At 53.1% G+C, this 17,822-nt stretch overlaps 1 protein-coding gene across 4 annotated transcripts in view; it reads left to right on the top strand.

The window, feature by feature from the left end:
• Positions 1 to 17,822, top strand: part of NOL4L (nucleolar protein 4 like) — a 63,897-nt gene that overhangs the window by 8,146 nt on the left and 37,929 nt on the right. For 2 of the 4 annotated variants that reach the window (XM_080404394.1, XM_080404398.1), the window contains exons 2-3: positions 9,623 to 9,778; positions 13,494 to 13,605. In XM_080404394.1, coding sequence (XP_080260520.1) covers positions 9,623 to 9,778; positions 13,494 to 13,605 — 268 coding nt within the window. Of the gene's footprint in view, positions 1 to 7,162; positions 7,312 to 7,931; positions 8,239 to 9,622; positions 9,779 to 13,493; positions 13,606 to 17,822 lie in introns of those variants that run through there. The other 2 variants (XM_080404397.1, XM_080404395.1) reach the window with 2 other exon arrangements.

Here is a 17,822-nt window from a genome sequence, read left to right as displayed (position 1 = left end):
ACAGCGAACGGAGCGCGGATTGGCTGTGGTGGGGCTGCCTGCCAGCTCCCGCGGGGGCTGCTCCGCACGGCCCCAGCGCTTTTGGTCACAGGGATGGGGACCGGGGAGGGAGGAGGGAGAGGGAGGACACAGCCCATGTATTTCTAGAAAAATTAGATATCATAGGGTCCTTCCCTGAACTTCTCTACACTGCACTTGGGAATCCCCCGTCCCTCTTACGGACATTTGCATTGCTATTTTCTCTCTCAGTGCTCAGTTCTGCTGTTTCACCCTCGTGTTTCCTCCTCCTAACCAAAAACAACTCCTCTCTGGTGAGCCTTTCTCAGAGGCTCCCTTGCCAAGCACTGCTTCATAAACATTTTCACGAATCCTCTGCTTTGTCCTCCTAATTAACCATCCAATTGGCCCCCAATGGAGCCTTCACCTCTCCTGTGAAGATCCTGCTTGCACAGATTATAACCTGTCAGCTGCCAATTTATTCCTCAGGCAGAGGGCAGGTTATATTAATTGTCTGGCTTCCCGGCCCGGTTTGGTTTGCCCTCCCTCTCTTCTGCTCCTAGTAGCACCCCTGTTTGGAGACACAGACTCACAGAAAGCCAGGGGGACCCAGATGCGAGGCCGCTCCATGTGACCCGTGTGTCCAACCTGCAGTGACGTGGCAGTTAGACCAGATGTGATGGGATGTTGCTGGCCTGTGTCAGACATGGGAGAGGGGTCTCTGTGGATGGATTACCGTGACAGAGCGTTACAGAACGTGCTTGACTTCCGCTCCCCCCTCACATGTAGTCTCAGTCAAGAGCTCAAAAAAAATCCACTTTGTCATCCCAGGTTAATGGTGAGTCCTTCCTGGGCCTTATTTACAAGTCATAGCTTGGCTTTTGGAAGAGTTGGGGTCAGCCTAGTGTGGTTATGATGGAAATGAGCTAGAATGCAGAGAGGGTTTACCTGAACACAGGGAGAGACTGGACAGATTTCCATCAGCATCTCCCCCCTGTGCTTCCCCACCCCAACTCCCTGCACAGGACCCCGCCTTGCAGAGCCACCTGTGCAGCCCAGAATAAATGCAAGCGCCTGCTCTCACCGAGGGTAGCTGCTGCTGTCTGTCTTGCTGGGTTCCTGTGTTGGAAAGGGGGTGATGGAGCCCAACATGATCGTTGTGGTTTGGCACTGTCTGCATTTAAGGCGCAGTATTCTTGAATCCTGCGTGCATGGCAGGGAGCAGCAGCAAGCGATGTGATGGTGCTGGGGCGTAAAGCGGGAAATCGGTATTTCCAGGCTCCGGCATCCGGGATGGGCTGTGCTGGAGCCGCTGTGGTGTGGCATGGCTGAGTCCTGCAGTGCCCTTACCTGGCGAGGAGGCTGGGTTTTGGGAGGGGAGGGTGTGCAGGCGTGTCGTCGTCATCCCCCCCTCCCCGCCCCCCCCCCCAAACGGCTGCTGAGCTGTCAGCATTTTCCTAGAGGCACATCTTGCTGTTCCTGTGGGAGTCTCCGACTGTGGCCCACATACTCTGAACTGCCAGGGAACAGGGAGCTGACACCAGGATGCCATGCATCCAGGGCTCAGCCTCTCAGCCCAGCCTGACCTTGGTTTACTGTAGCATCATTTTTAACTTATTTTACATAATTTTGCTTGCCACTGATGAGCTGAACTGCCACTGCTGCTCTGTACCTCCTCCTACTTAGTTTCATTTTGACACCACCGTGTCCTCGCTGTAGGTATGATGATGTCGCCCGGCTGCCCTAACACTGCTGGGTCTGTTCCCAGGAAGACAGGGGTCACCTTGCTGTGACAGGTAACCTCATCACTTGTTACAGTGGCTTGTCCCCCTCCAACTTGAAAGATTTTGCTTTGGCGGTGATTTTTGTTAGATTAGTGGCCCAGCGCTGTGGAGATTGCTCACAGTGATAAGTTACTTCAAGAAGAGCCAGCTCTGAATACGTTCTGAGTTTATGTTACAGCTATATATTTTCAATATTGTTTAGACTTCTAGTTTTAGATTTATTTCAGGATGCTGTAGAATATGAACACTCTTCTAATTATAAATGCAGTTTACCATTTCACCCCCTTTTTTCCACCCTGGTAGCATGCCCCCCCAATCACCTAAACCACAATCCAAATGACTTTAAGATACTGCTGCCCATCTTTGCAGATTTATTAAGTAAAAACCCACTCAAACTCACATTTTAACTCTGCCCATTTCAAAATAAGATGAAACACTGCAACATAATAATAATGTCCGTGACCCCTTCCCTCATAGAGAGCCATGGCATAACGCTTCTCCCATGCAGGTCATGGCATGCCACAGAGCCCAGCAGTGTGGTGGTCCCCAGCTGACGGGTGGGAAGAGCACGGCTCCAGGGGAGCAGGTTCCCCAGCAGGTCATTTGGGTGCTCTGCTCACGAGGTCACACCAGCTTTTCTTGCCAGAGCCAAGAGAAACGGTGCTCCGACGGCAGCTTGTGCTGCTCCACAGCACCCCGTATTCTGTTACCTTTGAAACAGCCTGCTGGCCTGCCTGGTAACCCTGCCTGTGCTCCCCGCTCGCTCCTGGCCGGCTGTGGGGTCATGGTTTTTGGGGAGCGCTGCACTTACTCTGTGTGCCAGATCCAGCTGCTCCGCCGGCTGCCCCTGCCGGCACGCAGCCCAGTGCTCACCGGGAGGCAGCTCTGCTCTCCTGCGCGGTGCAAAATGTCCTCTGCATCCCGGGCAGAGCAGGCATCTGAGCAAGCTGCTGAGAAGGCATCTGAGCAAGCCTCTGCCTGCCAGGCTTCTCCTCCTTCCTCCAGGCAGGCCTGGGATGGAGGGCAGCCCCATTCCCCAGGGGAGCAGCCACCCACCAGACCCCGTGCCCACCCACCTCCCCTTGGCACAGGCCGGCAAGGCGCCCCGCAGCAAAGCCCGCAGCCCACCTGGGCCCTCGCCGCAGCTGGAGGCAGGGCTGCCATTTCCAGGCTCGCCCCTCCCAGGCCGCCGTGTTTTCATTCCCGAGCCTGGGAGCCGGGAGAGGAATAAGCCGAGGTCAGAGCAAAGGCCTGGACCCACCTCGGCAGCTGAGGCTGCTGAAAAGAGCAGCTCGCTTGTAAGAGGCGCCTGTCCCCCACCGAAAGACACACACCTCAGCTTTGTTTGCTGTCTAAAAATAATGCGCCCGGCTCCCCCTCACAAGGAGGTATTTACTTTGGGGTAAAAAAAAAAAAAAAAAAAAAAAAAAAAAAAAGTATTGTGTACAGTTCTGCATAGAGAAACAATGTGAATGCACCCGGCGCAGGCTGGTGGCTGGGGCCTCGGGCACACCAGTCTGCCGGCTCCTGGCCTGAGTCAACGTGTAGCTTTGGGAAAAGGACTTATTCTTTGTGCCTTGGTTTCCCCTGGAGAAATGAACTCTCCTGGGCTGGAGTGATGCTTAGCTGATCCACAGAGCCGGGCCTGTTTTTACTGCAGTAAGTAGGGCTGTAGCTGTAAGTGCAGGATGGAGTTTCATGTTTGCTTGGTGGTTCATGCAAAACGACATATAAATGCTTAGCGCAGAGAAACATCATCAACATTTTAGCAACCACTTTCCCCCCATTTTTCAACCAGAAACGATCAGAAAAATTTCCCAGCAAAATATTTCCAGGAGAAAAAAAGCACGAAATCTGTGAGAGCATTTCCTCGGTTCTTCTCATGGGTTCTTTATATTAGGAGCAATACAGCTAATACTGTTCTCAGCCTAGCATTTCCCCAGTGCCTATTTCCAAGGCACGCACTGTGCCCGTGGCATGAGGGACAAGAGGAAGAGGGAAGTTCGAGGAATCTAGCTCTTCTTTCTCCTCACAGCATTAGCAGAGGGAGCCTGCTGTGGTTTAACATATCCCCCGCAAAAGCTGCTTTCATCCTACACCTAAATACCATGAGGAGTGAACTTCCTAAAGCCCTGGAGAAGTCTAAATATAGAAGCCAATCAAGGGCTGACTTCCCAGAGATGAGAAGTACCAAGAACAGTTTCTTGATCAAAAGTTGTAAGAGTCCATATTGAAATAAAAAGTCTTTCAGTACTGAAGCCTGTGCAGGAGTAACTGCAGAGGTGGGCTGTACTGCTGGGGGTGCCTGTGGCACCGGGCACAGGAGGTGGCAGGGGTGGTGGTGGGCTGCCTGGGGAGACAGACTCAAGGTATCATCTCTGGAGCGCCTGACGGGGATGACTCTGATGGCATGGCAGGATTTCATCCCTTACTCTATGTCGCAGTTTCTGTCCTCTGTAGGTGCCAACTGCTTTTTCCTGTGCGTGTCCACTCCCCCTTACAGCTGGTAATTTTTTTCAGAAAAACAAAAACGCAACTTGTAGGAAATTAGAAAGGCGCCTTGAAGAGAAAAGAGCAGTGGAGTGCTCAGATAAAACATAAACCCAAGTTTGCTTATTTGTAAATAGGTATGTGATGGCACCTTTGTGCATGCAGCAGAGGGAACCACCCAGGAAGGGTGAGGGATGGCTGATTGCCACGGGGAGAGCGCTGCTGGCCCTGGGCTGAGGAACCCACAGTTGCGCCATGGGGCAGCTTACGCCAGCGTGGGATCGGGGAACCCTGATCCTGGCCTGGCCAGGGGACAGCGGCTGTGCCCCGCTGCCAGACGCAGGCAGAGCGAACTGTGCTGCCTCTCCTGCATGGAAGGGAGGTGACCTTGGGGGGCAGCTCGATAACAGCTGGCCCCAAACCTCCCGTTCAGGTGTCCCAGGGATGACAGTGACAACAGCTCTTCCAGACAGCAGCAGGAAATTAAGAGTTTAACCGAAAGACTCTGTCTGGGGTGGGGTGGGGCGGGGGGGGGGGGGGGGAGATGCTGTGGTTGAGAGATACGGAGACAAATGCTTTCATGTGGGAAGTGCGAGAAGAGGCGAGGGCAGAGGGTCTGCTCCCCAGGCAGAGAACAGAGTGCAGCCATTATCAGGCAGGGCTTTGCCGGCAGGAAGCGTCTTTTGACTCACAGGAAGCTGAATTTGGCTGGTATCAGCCCGTCATGCGAAGGCCGGGGCAGCGCTTTATCTGCCATTGAACGCAGCAGATGGGGAAGCAGTCGGCGTTCCCTCCCATCCCACCCCTGCTCCAGCACCCCCTGCCCGATGGCCCTCCAGAGTACCCCCTCTCAAAAGGGACGCTTCCCTGCGGAGCCCCGCAGCGGGGCAGCTTGCTGGGGCCTGGAGCTGCGGCCTGGCTGGAGCAGGCAGAGGTTGCCTCTGCCAGCCGGTGCAAGGGCAGAGCCAGGACCCTCCAAGCTGCTGAACCCAGCAGCGCCCACCCTGCTCGGTCTGAATTGGAGCTGGGAGCATGCAGGCTTCAGGGAGCTGGCTCCCTGGCTTGCAGCTCGGATGAAATCTTCCCAGATTCTCCCAAATCGGAGTCCGAGGTGGGGAAGGTTTGCAGGGACAGGGTGCTTGCTGCGCCGAGCCCGCTGCTCGTCCCTTGGCCTCCCAGTGGAGTTGGCCCGGGCAGGGAATCTGGTTTCGTGCGGGGCTGTGGCCGCTCGCAGGGGCCCGGCGTGGAGGTCAGCACGGGGCAGCGCCCAGGGGATCGGATGGCAGCTGCAGGCCTCGGACCTGCTGCCCCGCCGAAAACCCAGGCTGCTGTCAGCGCTGCAGCGTCGCTGGGAATGGCTCCGGTTCTGGCGGTTTCACACAGGCCAGGCAGCTGAGGAACGGCTGCAGAGGCCTGCGGAGCCCCAGCAGGCGCTGGGAGTGGAGAGGGCCAGCCAGGGAAGCCTGTGGACGCCGCCGCTGGGCTCCAAGGCAGGGCAGGTCCATGGGGGAGCCACGGCAGGGCTGCCGGGGGGGGGCTTGGCCGGTGGCTGGGGCCTGGGGGCGGCCGGAGCCTGCCCCGGCCCCGGGGCTGACCCGCACAGGGTCCGGGAGGTGCGGGAGGCGGCCTGGCCTGGGGAGCCTGGCTGGGCTGGGGGCCCTGCCCGCGGCCGGTCCGTGCCGGGCGTGGGGGCACCCTGGGCGGGCGTGAGGAGGAGCCGGCGGCGGGCCCGGCCCGGCCCGGCCCGGGGGAGCGGATTACTGCCGGCAGCGCGCCGGTTGCCATGGCTACCCCGCTACCTGCCGGCGGGCCTCAGCCCGGGCCGGGCGGGGGTGCCTCCCCGCCTCCCTCCCCGCCGCCGCGGCAGATGTCACCGCCGCGCAGCCGGCCGGCTCCCGGCCCCGCCGCCGCACCGGGCGCTGCGGGCCGCCCTCCCCTCCCGCCCCCCTCCAGCCCGCTCCCGCCCGGCCGGTGGGCGGCCGCGCTGAGGGGAAGGGCGGAGGGCCCGGGCCGGGCAGCGGCGGAGCTGCCGCGGCGGGCGGGGGGACCACGCGGCGGGCCGGGCAGGCCCCGGGGGCCGGGGCCGGGCTGCCCGCGGCGGCGGCGGCAGGCGGTTGCCGAGAACAAAGCTGCTGGGGCAGGGGCTCGGCGGGCGGGCGCTGCCAGCGCCATGGCCGGTCCCCACGCGTGAGGGAGCGCGGCCCGGCCCCGCGCCGCAGCCCAGCCCGACATGGCTGTCGCCCGCCCGTGCTCTTGGCTGGCCGCGGCGGGCGCCGCAGCTCCCGATGCAGGGCGTGAGGCGAGCCCGGCCCGAGGCAGCCACGCTCCCAGATGCGGATGGCGCCCGCCGGGCCGAGCGCAGGAGGCGGCTGTGCCGGGGAGCCGGGGCCGGGGCGGCCGGGGAGCAGCGGCATGGGGCCGGGGGCACAGCGGCCGTGCGGGGGCTGGCGCGGAGGGCAGGAGGACAGGGGGTGCAGCGGCTTGCGGGGTGTGAGGAGGGGGCTGCGGAGGGATGTGGGGCTGGAGGAGATGGGGAAGACAAAGAACACTGGGCGAGAAAAGGACCTGATGGATAAGCTGAAGGACAGGGAGCGCTGGGGAGGAGGCAGGAGCAGGGGGGCAAGACCCGCAGGATGGGGAACGCAGGGATGGAAAAGCAGGAGAGACCCAGAAGGGAGAGAGACAAATTAATGCTGGGCAAATGTAGGGAAAGAGGGGATGCCTGGAAGGTGGCAAAGGGACTTCCTCTCCTCAGGACATGAAATGCTGCCTGCTTCCAAGTGCCTGTGTCAAGGCTGAGCTTTGCTCCTGAAATCTTTATTTTGGGAGCAAGCGACTTCCAATAAAGCCCCAACACCAGGAGGGGGTAAAAGCATCCCTTATTCCTACCCTTCTTCCCAACTGAATTTTTATTGCTTTTTAAATCTAAGGGGTTTTAAAGCGTTCTGAGATATTACGGGCTCTGACTCGCGCCTTAAATACTCGTGAGCAATACTGGGTGTGGAAGGAGGAGCCAGAGGGGCGTGGGCCCCTGTGAAAGGTAGTCTATAGCACGTATGTCCTCTTTAAGTCCTAGGTCAATGTTTTGTTATATTGCCAGATATAAACCTCTGTAATCCTAGAAGCACTTACTTGATACAGCTTCTTATATCCAGTGGCTTTGATACCGCTTGCATCTCACCTGCTTCCCAGAGCTAAATAATCATCATGGGGAGAGAAGTCACAAGGCTGAAGAGGGGATGGAGAGATGCGAGGAGTCAGGGGAGGGTCACTGCAGGGAATGGGATGTCAGGGAGGCAGCTCCAGCATTTGGCATCCAGCTGGGGTGGAGAGGAAGGCAGTGCTAGATGCAGAGAGGCTGTAGCCATGCCCAGACCCTGAGGTTACCTTAACTGCATTCATGCTGAAACCCAGGTGGAAATAGGGAACCACTGGCCATGCAGGGAGGAGGATATTGGTCGGTTGGGATGGCCCCGGAATTGGTGATTTGTGTGTGGGGTCAGTTACGACCTTTATTTTGAGGGCTCTGCTTGTTGCATCTGACTGTGCTTTTCTCCTGATGCATTTTCCTTTGTCCTTTTTCTGTAATTATCCTCATTTCAACCCTGCTCTGAGGATTATTGGTCAGTAGGAAGCCTCCTAATGCCCGTTTCTCCTTGGCAGGGGAATACCCATGCCCTCGATTAAAGTGAAACTCCCCGAATGGTGACAGAAGAAATTAGATCTATATTCCTCAAAGACACTCCCTCGGGCGAAGTTTCCCGACCCCCACCACAGCAGCCCTGCCACCCTGCCCCTTGTGTTCGTTCTCAATATTCTCTTTGTTACAGCCACCTTCATATAAGGCTCAGGGCTCCCCAGGGAAAGCAGAGGTGGTTTGTGTTGGAAAATCCTTGTGCCCATGTCCCGGGTGAGCACACCAACCCGTCCCACTGCAGTCTGTGCCCTGTACCGTTCTGAAATCAGGGTGAGGAGCCAACTTTAATAGGCAGCACTTTACATTAAGAGACTGCTTCCCCAAGATGTTGGGTAGTCTTTAGCAGAAGGCGGTCCCTCTAAATGATTGATTTTTGGGAGTCCCTTGACTGGTGGCTTAAAACCAGCATTTATTCAATCTATAGACCGTATAAGATACACAGAGCCCAACTGCCAATAACAACAGAAAATAAAGGGTAGGAGACTGGGTGTTCTCTTTGCATGCAGACCTCTGCCAGCCTCTGCCTGCACTCACAGATGCATGAATGCACGTGAAAAAGATAGTTTGCAGGTCGTTTAGATGTGCAGGTTGCTGCTCTCCAGCCTGGTGTGTACCAGCTGGACGCATCCTTGCATATCTTTTTGGAAAGCAGGCCTCACAGGGGCATAGTCTGCATGTATATAAGTATGCATACATATATATAATAGATGTATTTTTGTATACATACAGCTCTCTGTGCAACAATGGCATTTTTTCAAGGAGGAAGCTAAGTGACCTCCTAAAGCCTGGCCCTTTTTCAGTAGCCCCTGCCATTGCAGTAGCCACCTACTACCTCCCATTATCACTCCCTGCTCTGGTGCTTTGTGCCGGAGCGCCGTTAGCAGCTGCCGGGTACCAAAGCCTGCCTCCCCTTCCCACAGCACACCCTGCCAGTGTGAGCTGACACCGTTGGTGCCAGTCAGCTCGGAGGAGCACTGCTCCCCACACTTCCCACTCCCATCAGTCTGTCACCACTGCCGTGTGGCAGAATTACTGCCTCCTGCTCTCCAGCACATCCTAACACACAAAGAGCTGTGCTGCTGCTGCCAGCGCTCAGCTGCTCTGCGTATGCGAGAGAGGGAGGGTGCCTTGGAAAGGTCAGTGCAGGAAAGGAGGGCGATTCTGTCTCCTTCCTTTAGGGGCTGTATCCTGGCATCACAGTGAAACCTTGTCCTCCTGGCTGATCCGTGTCCGCGGGGACTGAAGCCAGCGAGGCTGCCCCATGTCGCAGGGCTTCCCAGGATGGTTTAGTACCATGCACAGGTCCAAAGAGCTTTCCCTGCCTGTTCCCTGCCTTGCAGAATCATCCCAAATTATGAAAATTGAATTTCTTGATCGGTGGTGACTCCACTCTGGACTCTTCCCTTGTTTTTGTTCTTGGCCCAATTTCACTGGCAGCTTTAGCAGCACAACAGCAGCAGCCGCCACTGCCCTGGCTACAGCAGGATCCTCCCTGGAGCACTGTTTAATTTATCCCCCGCATCCCCCGTGCCCAACGCAGCCCCAGGCTGGAGCACTGTGACTCTGCCCCCTCCAACCGCATTAGCCCCGGGCCGATCTCGTCACCCTTGTCACCCATTGCTGACACTAACTCAACTTGCCTGCACTGTTGTAGGGGGCAGATGGACTGTCGGAGCCCGAGGGCATCTCTCTGAAACGTGTGGCTGTGGTGGAAGATTTCTTTGACATCATATACTCGATGCATGTGGAGAGCTCATCGGAGCCGGGCAAAGCACCCAAACATGCCGGGCAGAAGAAAACCTACCGAGCGGTGAGACTCCCCCTCTGCATGCCCGGAGCAGCGAGGGGACGGGAGCGAAGGGGCAGAGGGGCTGTGGGAACGAGCATCCCGCGGGGATGGGGACGAGAAGGGAGGCAGAAGCAGAGCTGCTGGTGGGAGGCAGAGGCGAAGGGGAGTCCTGTTTGCCTGTGCGGGGAGGCGTGAGAAAGGAGTCGTTTAAAGGCAGAGCAGCTGTGCTTGGGAGATGGGAAAGCGGGCTGCAGTGGCAGCACAGCGGTACGGCTGCTTGGAAAGACCAAGTGAATCATACAAAGACAACTGTACGTATCTGAGGGGGAAAAAAAAAAGAAAAAGGGAAACGCTCAGTATTACTGATGGACGAGGGGATGTTTGCCCAGTCCCCTGCACACTCTGCTCTGTGCCATCTGCCTCCCTGTCTCCCTTGGCCAGAGGGAAATGTCTCGTGTGGGCCTTGTAGGGCAGGAGCAGCCAGAAAGGGGGATGGGGCACGGCTGAAGCCCACCCCTCTTCCCCAGCTGGGTAGATGCTCTCACCAGCCCATCCTGGGTTCCCTCCCTTACAAAATGGAGGCAGGCACTGAGCTAAGTCTCGTCAGGTGCTCCATGGATGCTGAGAACCAGCTCTATCCATCCTGAAACCACTCTAGTTAGGTCAGGAATAATTTAGCTTGAAGTGTGCTTCTCCAGGGAGCTTGCTGTTTCTCCTGACTCTGCACAGCCCTTCAATGCAAACATTTGGGCTCTGCTTTTACAAGAAGAGCTGAATTTACTGTCCAAAACCAATCTGCTCCCTTGAATCCCACAGCCCTAAGGACCAGGTCGCTTAGAGACAGAAGTGGCTGGCTGGCAGCTCGTGTCTCTGGTGTATACATCATCTTGGAGAGGTCTCTGCGGGCTGCCCTGGTCTCTGCGATGATGCCTGAGATTATGCAGGGCTTGGTGCGCTGCCCGAGCCGGCTCAGGGGTGGAGCCTGCCCTGCCTGTCCTGCCTGCGTGTGTCCCTGGGTCCATCCCCGGCTGTTCACGCTGGCAGTGCTGGAGGGGCAGCCCAGCACCCTGCAGCCCCCCGCACGTGGTGGGGACCTCCAGGGAGCCGGGCTCTGAACACAGAGCTCATGGCATTGCTCCGCAACTCCTGCCCCTGTGGCAGAGCCCGGGGCCGGGGGCCAGGGCACAGGCTGACCCTCCCCAGCTGGGGGCAGGTGACCTCTTTATGGTGCGAGGGGGGGCAGCCCCACCAGCATGACCACAATTGAAAAACTCCGCTCATTTCCCCAGCAGACCACTCCGACCCTCCCCTAATTCCTTCAATTCAGCTCTCTGGAGGGCTAATCTGTGCCCTGCACAGCCTCAGGGGAGCAGGCTGGATCCGTCTGTTTTCCCAGGCCTGCTCACAGCAGTCAGAGCTTCACGCTCCACCCCTCCGTCTCCCTCTTGAGCTGAGATCATCACATTAGCGGCCTGTATCCCCTCCTGACCTGGCAGGAGGCTGCTGGCAGGGCTGGCTGGCCTCCCTCCTGCCCTGTCTCCCCAGAGTGCCTTTGCAGCCGGGTCTGGGAGGTGAAATGCTGCATAGCACGCCCCGCGCCGTGCCTCGGGTGCACAAAGGGAGGCTGCTGGGCAGTCAGCTCGGGAGGCATCAGTGTCCCCTGCCATTTCCCTCCCTCTCCCTTTCCCCACCGTTTCTGATTAGAGGCACTGGAGAGTTTGCCCTTGTCCGTGACCTCTGGAGGGAGGCAATCAGAAAGGGAATTTGGATGGGAGATAACTCATCAAGGAAGCTGTCTGCTCTGCAGAGCATCAAATCAGCTGAGAAATAACAACTGTATCACTAAAATTAGCTGAACATTTGCGGCAGAGATTATGGGCTTGCTGGAGCAAAAAGAGGCAGGGAAACTGGGCTCAGCCCCGCGGGCAGTTTGCAGGGACAGTTCTCTGCCTGCGCCACAATACCACATTTGCCACCAGCAATTTTCAGGCCCCTGATTTCAGTGTTTCTGCAGGAGTCCCTAGCGCTTCTGCATTGATAAATACCGCACAGGGGCAAAGGCTGTGCTGGGGCATCCGCTCAGTCACAACCGAGCTCGATGGGGCTGCAGCTAAATAGACAGAATGCCATGAGGACCAGGCACTGCATCCTCCATTTGAAACGGCTGGGACAAGGTCCCTGGCTGAACTTTCCACCCATCTGGCACTAGCGTGCGTGTAAAACCTCGGGCTCTGCTGCCGCTCAGTGGAGATGAATGTCTCTCTCCCACCGCAGCGCTGGGTCACGGGGCTGCTTTAGCCGCGATCAGGCAAAACCCTCTGCCCCATTGCACTTCTTAGAATCGTAGAATCTTCTGTAACATTATTTTATTCCAAGCTTCAGCATCACCCTTTCCTGTAGGGTAGAAAAACGCTTGGAATTTAGGTATTTTTAATTTTTGTTAACAAAATAGGGCAGGAGGATGATGCCCACTGGTCAGAGGAGAGGGATCAGGACGTCCTGGGCTGCTCTCCTGGCTCGTCACCAGCCATCACTCGCGAGGTGTCTGGTTGCAGCCCTGCTTCCCTTCCGAGCCCCACTTCTGCCGGGCTCACAGCCCTGAGGACTGGCACAAACAATTGAATTTCTGTCTGCTTTATGACCCCACTTGTAAGTGCTGTGACCCCTCCTGGGGTCACGGCCCCTGGTTTGGGAACCTCCGTGCTAGGACAAGTCACTTAGACCAAACAGGATGGGTGATTAACCGTAGGAACCAACCCCAAAGTAAGAGGTGGGCTCTCCACCTCTTACTGCCTTCCAATTAAGACCAGATGTCTTCCTGGAGGATGTTTTGGGGAAACCTCAGGCTACTGGGCTGCAGGAGAACCTGGGTGATGTTCCCTGACTTGTGCTATGCAGAAGGTCACACTCCATGATTTGATGCTCTCTTATGGCCTTAAAGAAATCTACATTAAAATTGCTTAATTCCTTCTAATAACCTAGTCCTGATTACTAGAAATACTGTAAAATTGCTGCTGGCAGGTATTAATTGGAATAAGACTTTGGATAGCCAGGCACCTTCTGTGGGTGCTTAGGTCTGGATATAGTGTTTAACTTCAAGCATCCAAGTTTTAAATATTTATCCTTAGCTTTTCCTCTTCTGTAAAATATAAATATCACACAAAGGTTCAGGAGACTTAATTCATTACTGTTTATAAAAATGTTTTCAATTCCCTAGATAAAATATGTCACAGAAGTGCAAAGTATTATTAACAGTAATTGATTGTCATTGTGGGAAAAAGTGACCTGCCCTTACGAAAGATTAATGGATTCTTCAGGTTACTGGTGTGATGGTAATTAACAATGCAAACAGCTGATGAGACCTTACCTTCTCATTTGATTCTTCCACATTCGTAGCTTCCCTCTTCCCAGACTCTGAGTGGGAATGGAGAAGAGTTTCTGGGGAGGTATGGCTACGCAGGGCGAGGGTCTGTTCATTTGCATCTCAGTGCTGCTCTGACACACCAGTTGTGCTCCCAAAATGTTTCTCCGTCAACAGCTGCTCCAGGGGGAGGGGTTCAGGGATCCCAGGACCAACCCGAAGGGAACGATGTGTTGCTGTTGAGTCATTGATGCTCTTGTCTAGGCTGAGAGGGCGAGGTGGGAGGCTGCCTGTGGTCTCCTCTGCCCTCCACCTGGCTCTCCATTAGGCATTCCCCCTCACCCAGGACATACAGCTGTCTCGTTGTTTTCCCAGATTGCAGAGACCTATGCTTTTCTCCCGAGAGAAGCTGTGACCAGGTTCCTGATGAGTTGCACCGAGTGCCAGAAGAGGATGCATTTCAACTCCAACGGACTGGAGCCCAAAGGTAAAGGCGATGAGTTCTGCCAGCAGAGCTGACACAGCATTTCATACCAGCGTGGTAGCACTGGTAGCTGTCAGGATACTGCCCCATCGACGAGATGCTTCTTAACCTAACGGTTTTCCTAATGTGTGTTATTTTTCATGCACTTTTATAGCCAAGCTGAAAGAATTGCTTAAATCTGTTTTCTCTGCCACTGTTTTCAGCTTAAAGAGTAGAAGCAGTCTAGCTTTCTTTCCAAGCTTCCCCAGTGCAACCATACAAAGCGTGGGTCAAAAATATTACAGATATGTCTGCAACCAACCCATAATTGTGTGTGGGTGGAAGCTTCAGTTTCTGAAAAAAAGTGACCTAAAGTTTTTCCTTTAAACTATTAATTTTGTAATGAAAGACACTGGATATATCTGAATAACTGAAGTTTCTGATAAAGGAGTAATTTGCAATAATTAATGGATATGCTTATCGTGATCCTATGTTTGATAGCAGAAAGTGTTTTGGTAATCAAAGTTATATTATGCCAATGTATACAACCAATTAGCATGGCCATTGTGGTGGTTGGCTCATTGCGGTTCTTTTGTAAAGGGAATCAACCCGCAGCTCCTAGGCCTAAAAGATATGAGCAGTGCATAGGGTGGGACCACGTTTCCTTCCAGAGTGAATGGTTAAGGCTGATGTTCATGTGTTGTTTTCTGAATTACAAATTTGTTTTCATGATCAAATGCAAAGCATCAAACTGACTCTGAGAGGCTTCACCGAACAGAATTGCTTCTTTAAAAAATTTGCTACTTTAAAAAAAGTAAGCTGCAGAGAGTTAGACTATTTCAGAACTATTAAAGCAAACAGGCTCATTTGGCAGCTCTTATCAAGCAGAGGAGCAGAATTAAATGAACAAAGGACCCAACAATAGAAAATTTCTAGTATTAAATATCGATTTCCAACTGTTTACTGCTAGGAGCAGAGCTAAGGACCACCCAGAGGTTCCGTTTAAGTGGATTATGTGTGCCAGCTACCCAAAGCTAGTGACTGAAATGCTTTGTACCTGTTATATTTTTTTAGAAACTCTCCCAAATAATCCTATGTGACATTTATTAGCCTAAGCTCTATTACTGCAGCACTTCCCACTCTGCCGGCTAAGGGCCCGATCCCACTTTCCAATTAGGTCAAGGGAAGTTTTGGCCTTTGGCCTCACTGGAGGCAAACCTGACCTTTACACTGATTATACTGCATCCATCATGGGTGACATTCCAAGTACTGCAGCTGCAGCAGTCAGCTCAGTGGATGGCAAGGACAATGGGATGAGTCAGGCCAACAAGGTAGTTGCCTGTTGGCTTGACCCAAACCAGGACACTTTGCTACATACTTGGCTCTAGCCGAGCAGTCAGCCCTGGAGCTCGGGATCCCTTCTCAGAAGGCGACTGATGAAAATGCTCATTGTTCCTTCAGGGGCTCTCTCCTGCCCACCCACCATCCCCACTTCTCCCGTGCCTCTCCCAGTGGCACAGCACCGATCTGGGCTCAGAAGGAGCTCAGAGAACACCAGGTACTGAGTATCCTTCCCAAAGCAGTCCCAGCTGTGGAAACCATCATCAGGGCTGAGATCTGGCTGTCCTGAGCAAATTCATAAATGAATATAAAATATCAGTTATTTACATAAAGCTTTCCTCCTTAGCAGTTCTTTTAAAAATGAACAGGAGAACAGGATCCCACACATAAAAGGTCCTGCTTCTCACCCACCAGGAATGGAAGGACAGAAGTGCCTTTCTGCTCTGAGTAGTGCCTAAATAGTGACTAAGTACCTGTGAAAATGCTCAGAGTAGATTAGATAAGGTAACCTTTACTGGGGAAGAGTGCCTGATTTCACTGCTGCATATTCAGATATTTATTGGGACCAAATTGCCTTGGGGTCATAGAAGAATTACCTAGGTGTGTGCATGTACATACACACGTACAAGCATATGTAGATACAGTTTAATGCAGTAAGATGAAAAAATTTGAGTCATTCCCATCCTTTCCTGCTTCTCTTGTCCATTAAATGAGTCTCAACACATTTCATTTGCGATCACAAAAATCCCTAATTAAATATATTTGACATCAAACCCTGCAGGGCACCCACATAGTTCTTAAAATCAAATTGTCTTGCTCATGGGAAACTTTTAACATCACTGGACTTCACTGTGATCTCTTTACACTGTCAAGCGTGGAATTAGGATTGAAACCATTTTACTTTAAACCATTCTGCCTATTCCATCTGTGTGTCCAACTACTGGGGCATGTGATATAGATAATTTTTTTGCAAAATGAGCTAAAGGATTCCAGGAGCCCCCTCTGGTGACGTAGGCTATGAGAATTGTTCCCATGGAGTCCCCCAGGCTTTTTAAAACAAAGAGTTTTTTTCTTTTAAAACAAAAAAGGTTTCAGTTTCTTGGGCTCAAGCTCTTATCTGTTGCAGTTGCACAAGTTCACAGTAAATTTGTGGCTGCTAATGGGATTATTCCAGATTTACAACAGGATGGTTTTAGGCAGAATCTAAGCACCAAAGATCATCTACCTCCCTCCCCATCTGAGGATGCTGAGCTGCTTCTGTTGAGCCTCTTTCATTTCTGCATCACTGAACTATTAAGTGGGGGATGCCAGGAAAGCAACATATCATCCTCAGGTCTGAAAGACTCACCTCATCCACTCCTGTGCTTCAAGGAAGGAGCAGCTCTGTCTTTGTTATCTTAGCAAATGCTCTCCTAAACTCTTCTTAAATATCTAATATCTATGACCTTAGCCAGCCTGGATAGGTGGCAGGTTTTTTTCTGGGAGCTGTTTTCCCTTTTGCCGCAGAACCAGACTGCAAGAAGCACCCTTTGCTCTGTGATTTTTAACATCTTTTCACCACAAAGGAACATCCTTGCACATTAGAATAATGGGTTATTTTGGGTGCTTAGTATATAGAGACATAGAAATGCTCTTAATTAATCTGTAGGTTGAAGCATGACAGAGATCACTAACATAACACCGTGAGAAAAGAAGGGAGAAATTAGTTTACAAGGCTCCTAAAAACATTTGCACCTTCATATTTGAGTGAGCCGATGGCCTGGGTAGCTCTTGGCCACCCTTTCCTGCATCCACAGGCAGGAGGGCTTCAGCTGCCCAGGGATGAGTAAGATGGACCTGCGAAAAAAGCATTGTATTTCCATGGACTCAGTTAGCATCTTGATACAGAAGTTTTGCAAAAAACTGTGTGAGCTTTAAGTCATTTACAGACCCTTTTTGGGTCAGGTAATTTCTTAATCAGGCATGATCTGCTATTTCCGGAGGTGTGAAGTATCTGCTGAGTTTCACTGGGATTTTTTGATATTCAGCATTTCTGAAAAGCAGGCCCATTACGTTTGGGTTGATGGGTTTTCTAAGGTGCTGTAAAACATTTTGTGAAGGCTCTTTTTTAAGGGGCTGTCAGAGGTGCCTGTGAAACCAGTGACCCCAGAAAATGCAAGCCAGCCAGGGAGATTCAGAGGCAGGAATGAAAACCTCCCACTATTGGTTCACCTTCAGCTCCTGGAAATCTTTCTTCCCCATCCGTTGTTGCTTAAGCTTCCTTTCCAGTGGGCACCACACATCCCTTCAGAATGGGCTGGGAGGCTGGATTAATTCACCACACTTGCATCTGCCTGTACTGAAGGCAAAGAAATCTTCCTTTTAGCCAGCAGCCACGCCGGTGGGAAACGCCAGCTTCCCTGTTGAACGAGCCCATTGCACGAGCTTGTAAATTCAGTGTTAGAATAGACAGTTCTAGCAGTCTTCTTGTCCGAGAGCTCACAAGCTCCACAGTAGTGATGGCAGAGCTGACAAATCTTTGAGAATTCAGAAAAAGCATGAGCATTTGCTTTATGGGGTCTTTTCTGGACTGGCTAGACAAAGTGATCTGCAGGAGCGGTCTGAATCTAGAGTGATCTCTAGAGCTCGATATGACGCAGCCAGAGGAACCAACAGGAACAATTTAAGTTAAAGACCTTTAAAATTAAGTTTCTGTTTTAATGAGGGTGTTAAAAATAATCTTCATCACCAGATAGAGATACTTAATAAGTTGCCTTAATGTTAACTCCTACCTGAGGGAATCCCAGCAAAATGGGCAAGACTTTGCAATACTAAAGCAAGCTGTAAATATGTTCTTGTTCATCAACCTCTGCATAAATCCCATTTGCATGGAAATGCTTCTGAGGCATCAGCAAGACTCG

This window comes from Falco punctatus (genome assembly GCF_963210335.1).
Source record: "Falco punctatus genome assembly, chromosome: 10".
NCBI classification, from domain to species: domain Eukaryota; kingdom Metazoa; phylum Chordata; class Aves; order Falconiformes; family Falconidae; genus Falco; species Falco punctatus.
This window is presented reverse-complemented; position numbering and strand designations above follow the sequence as displayed.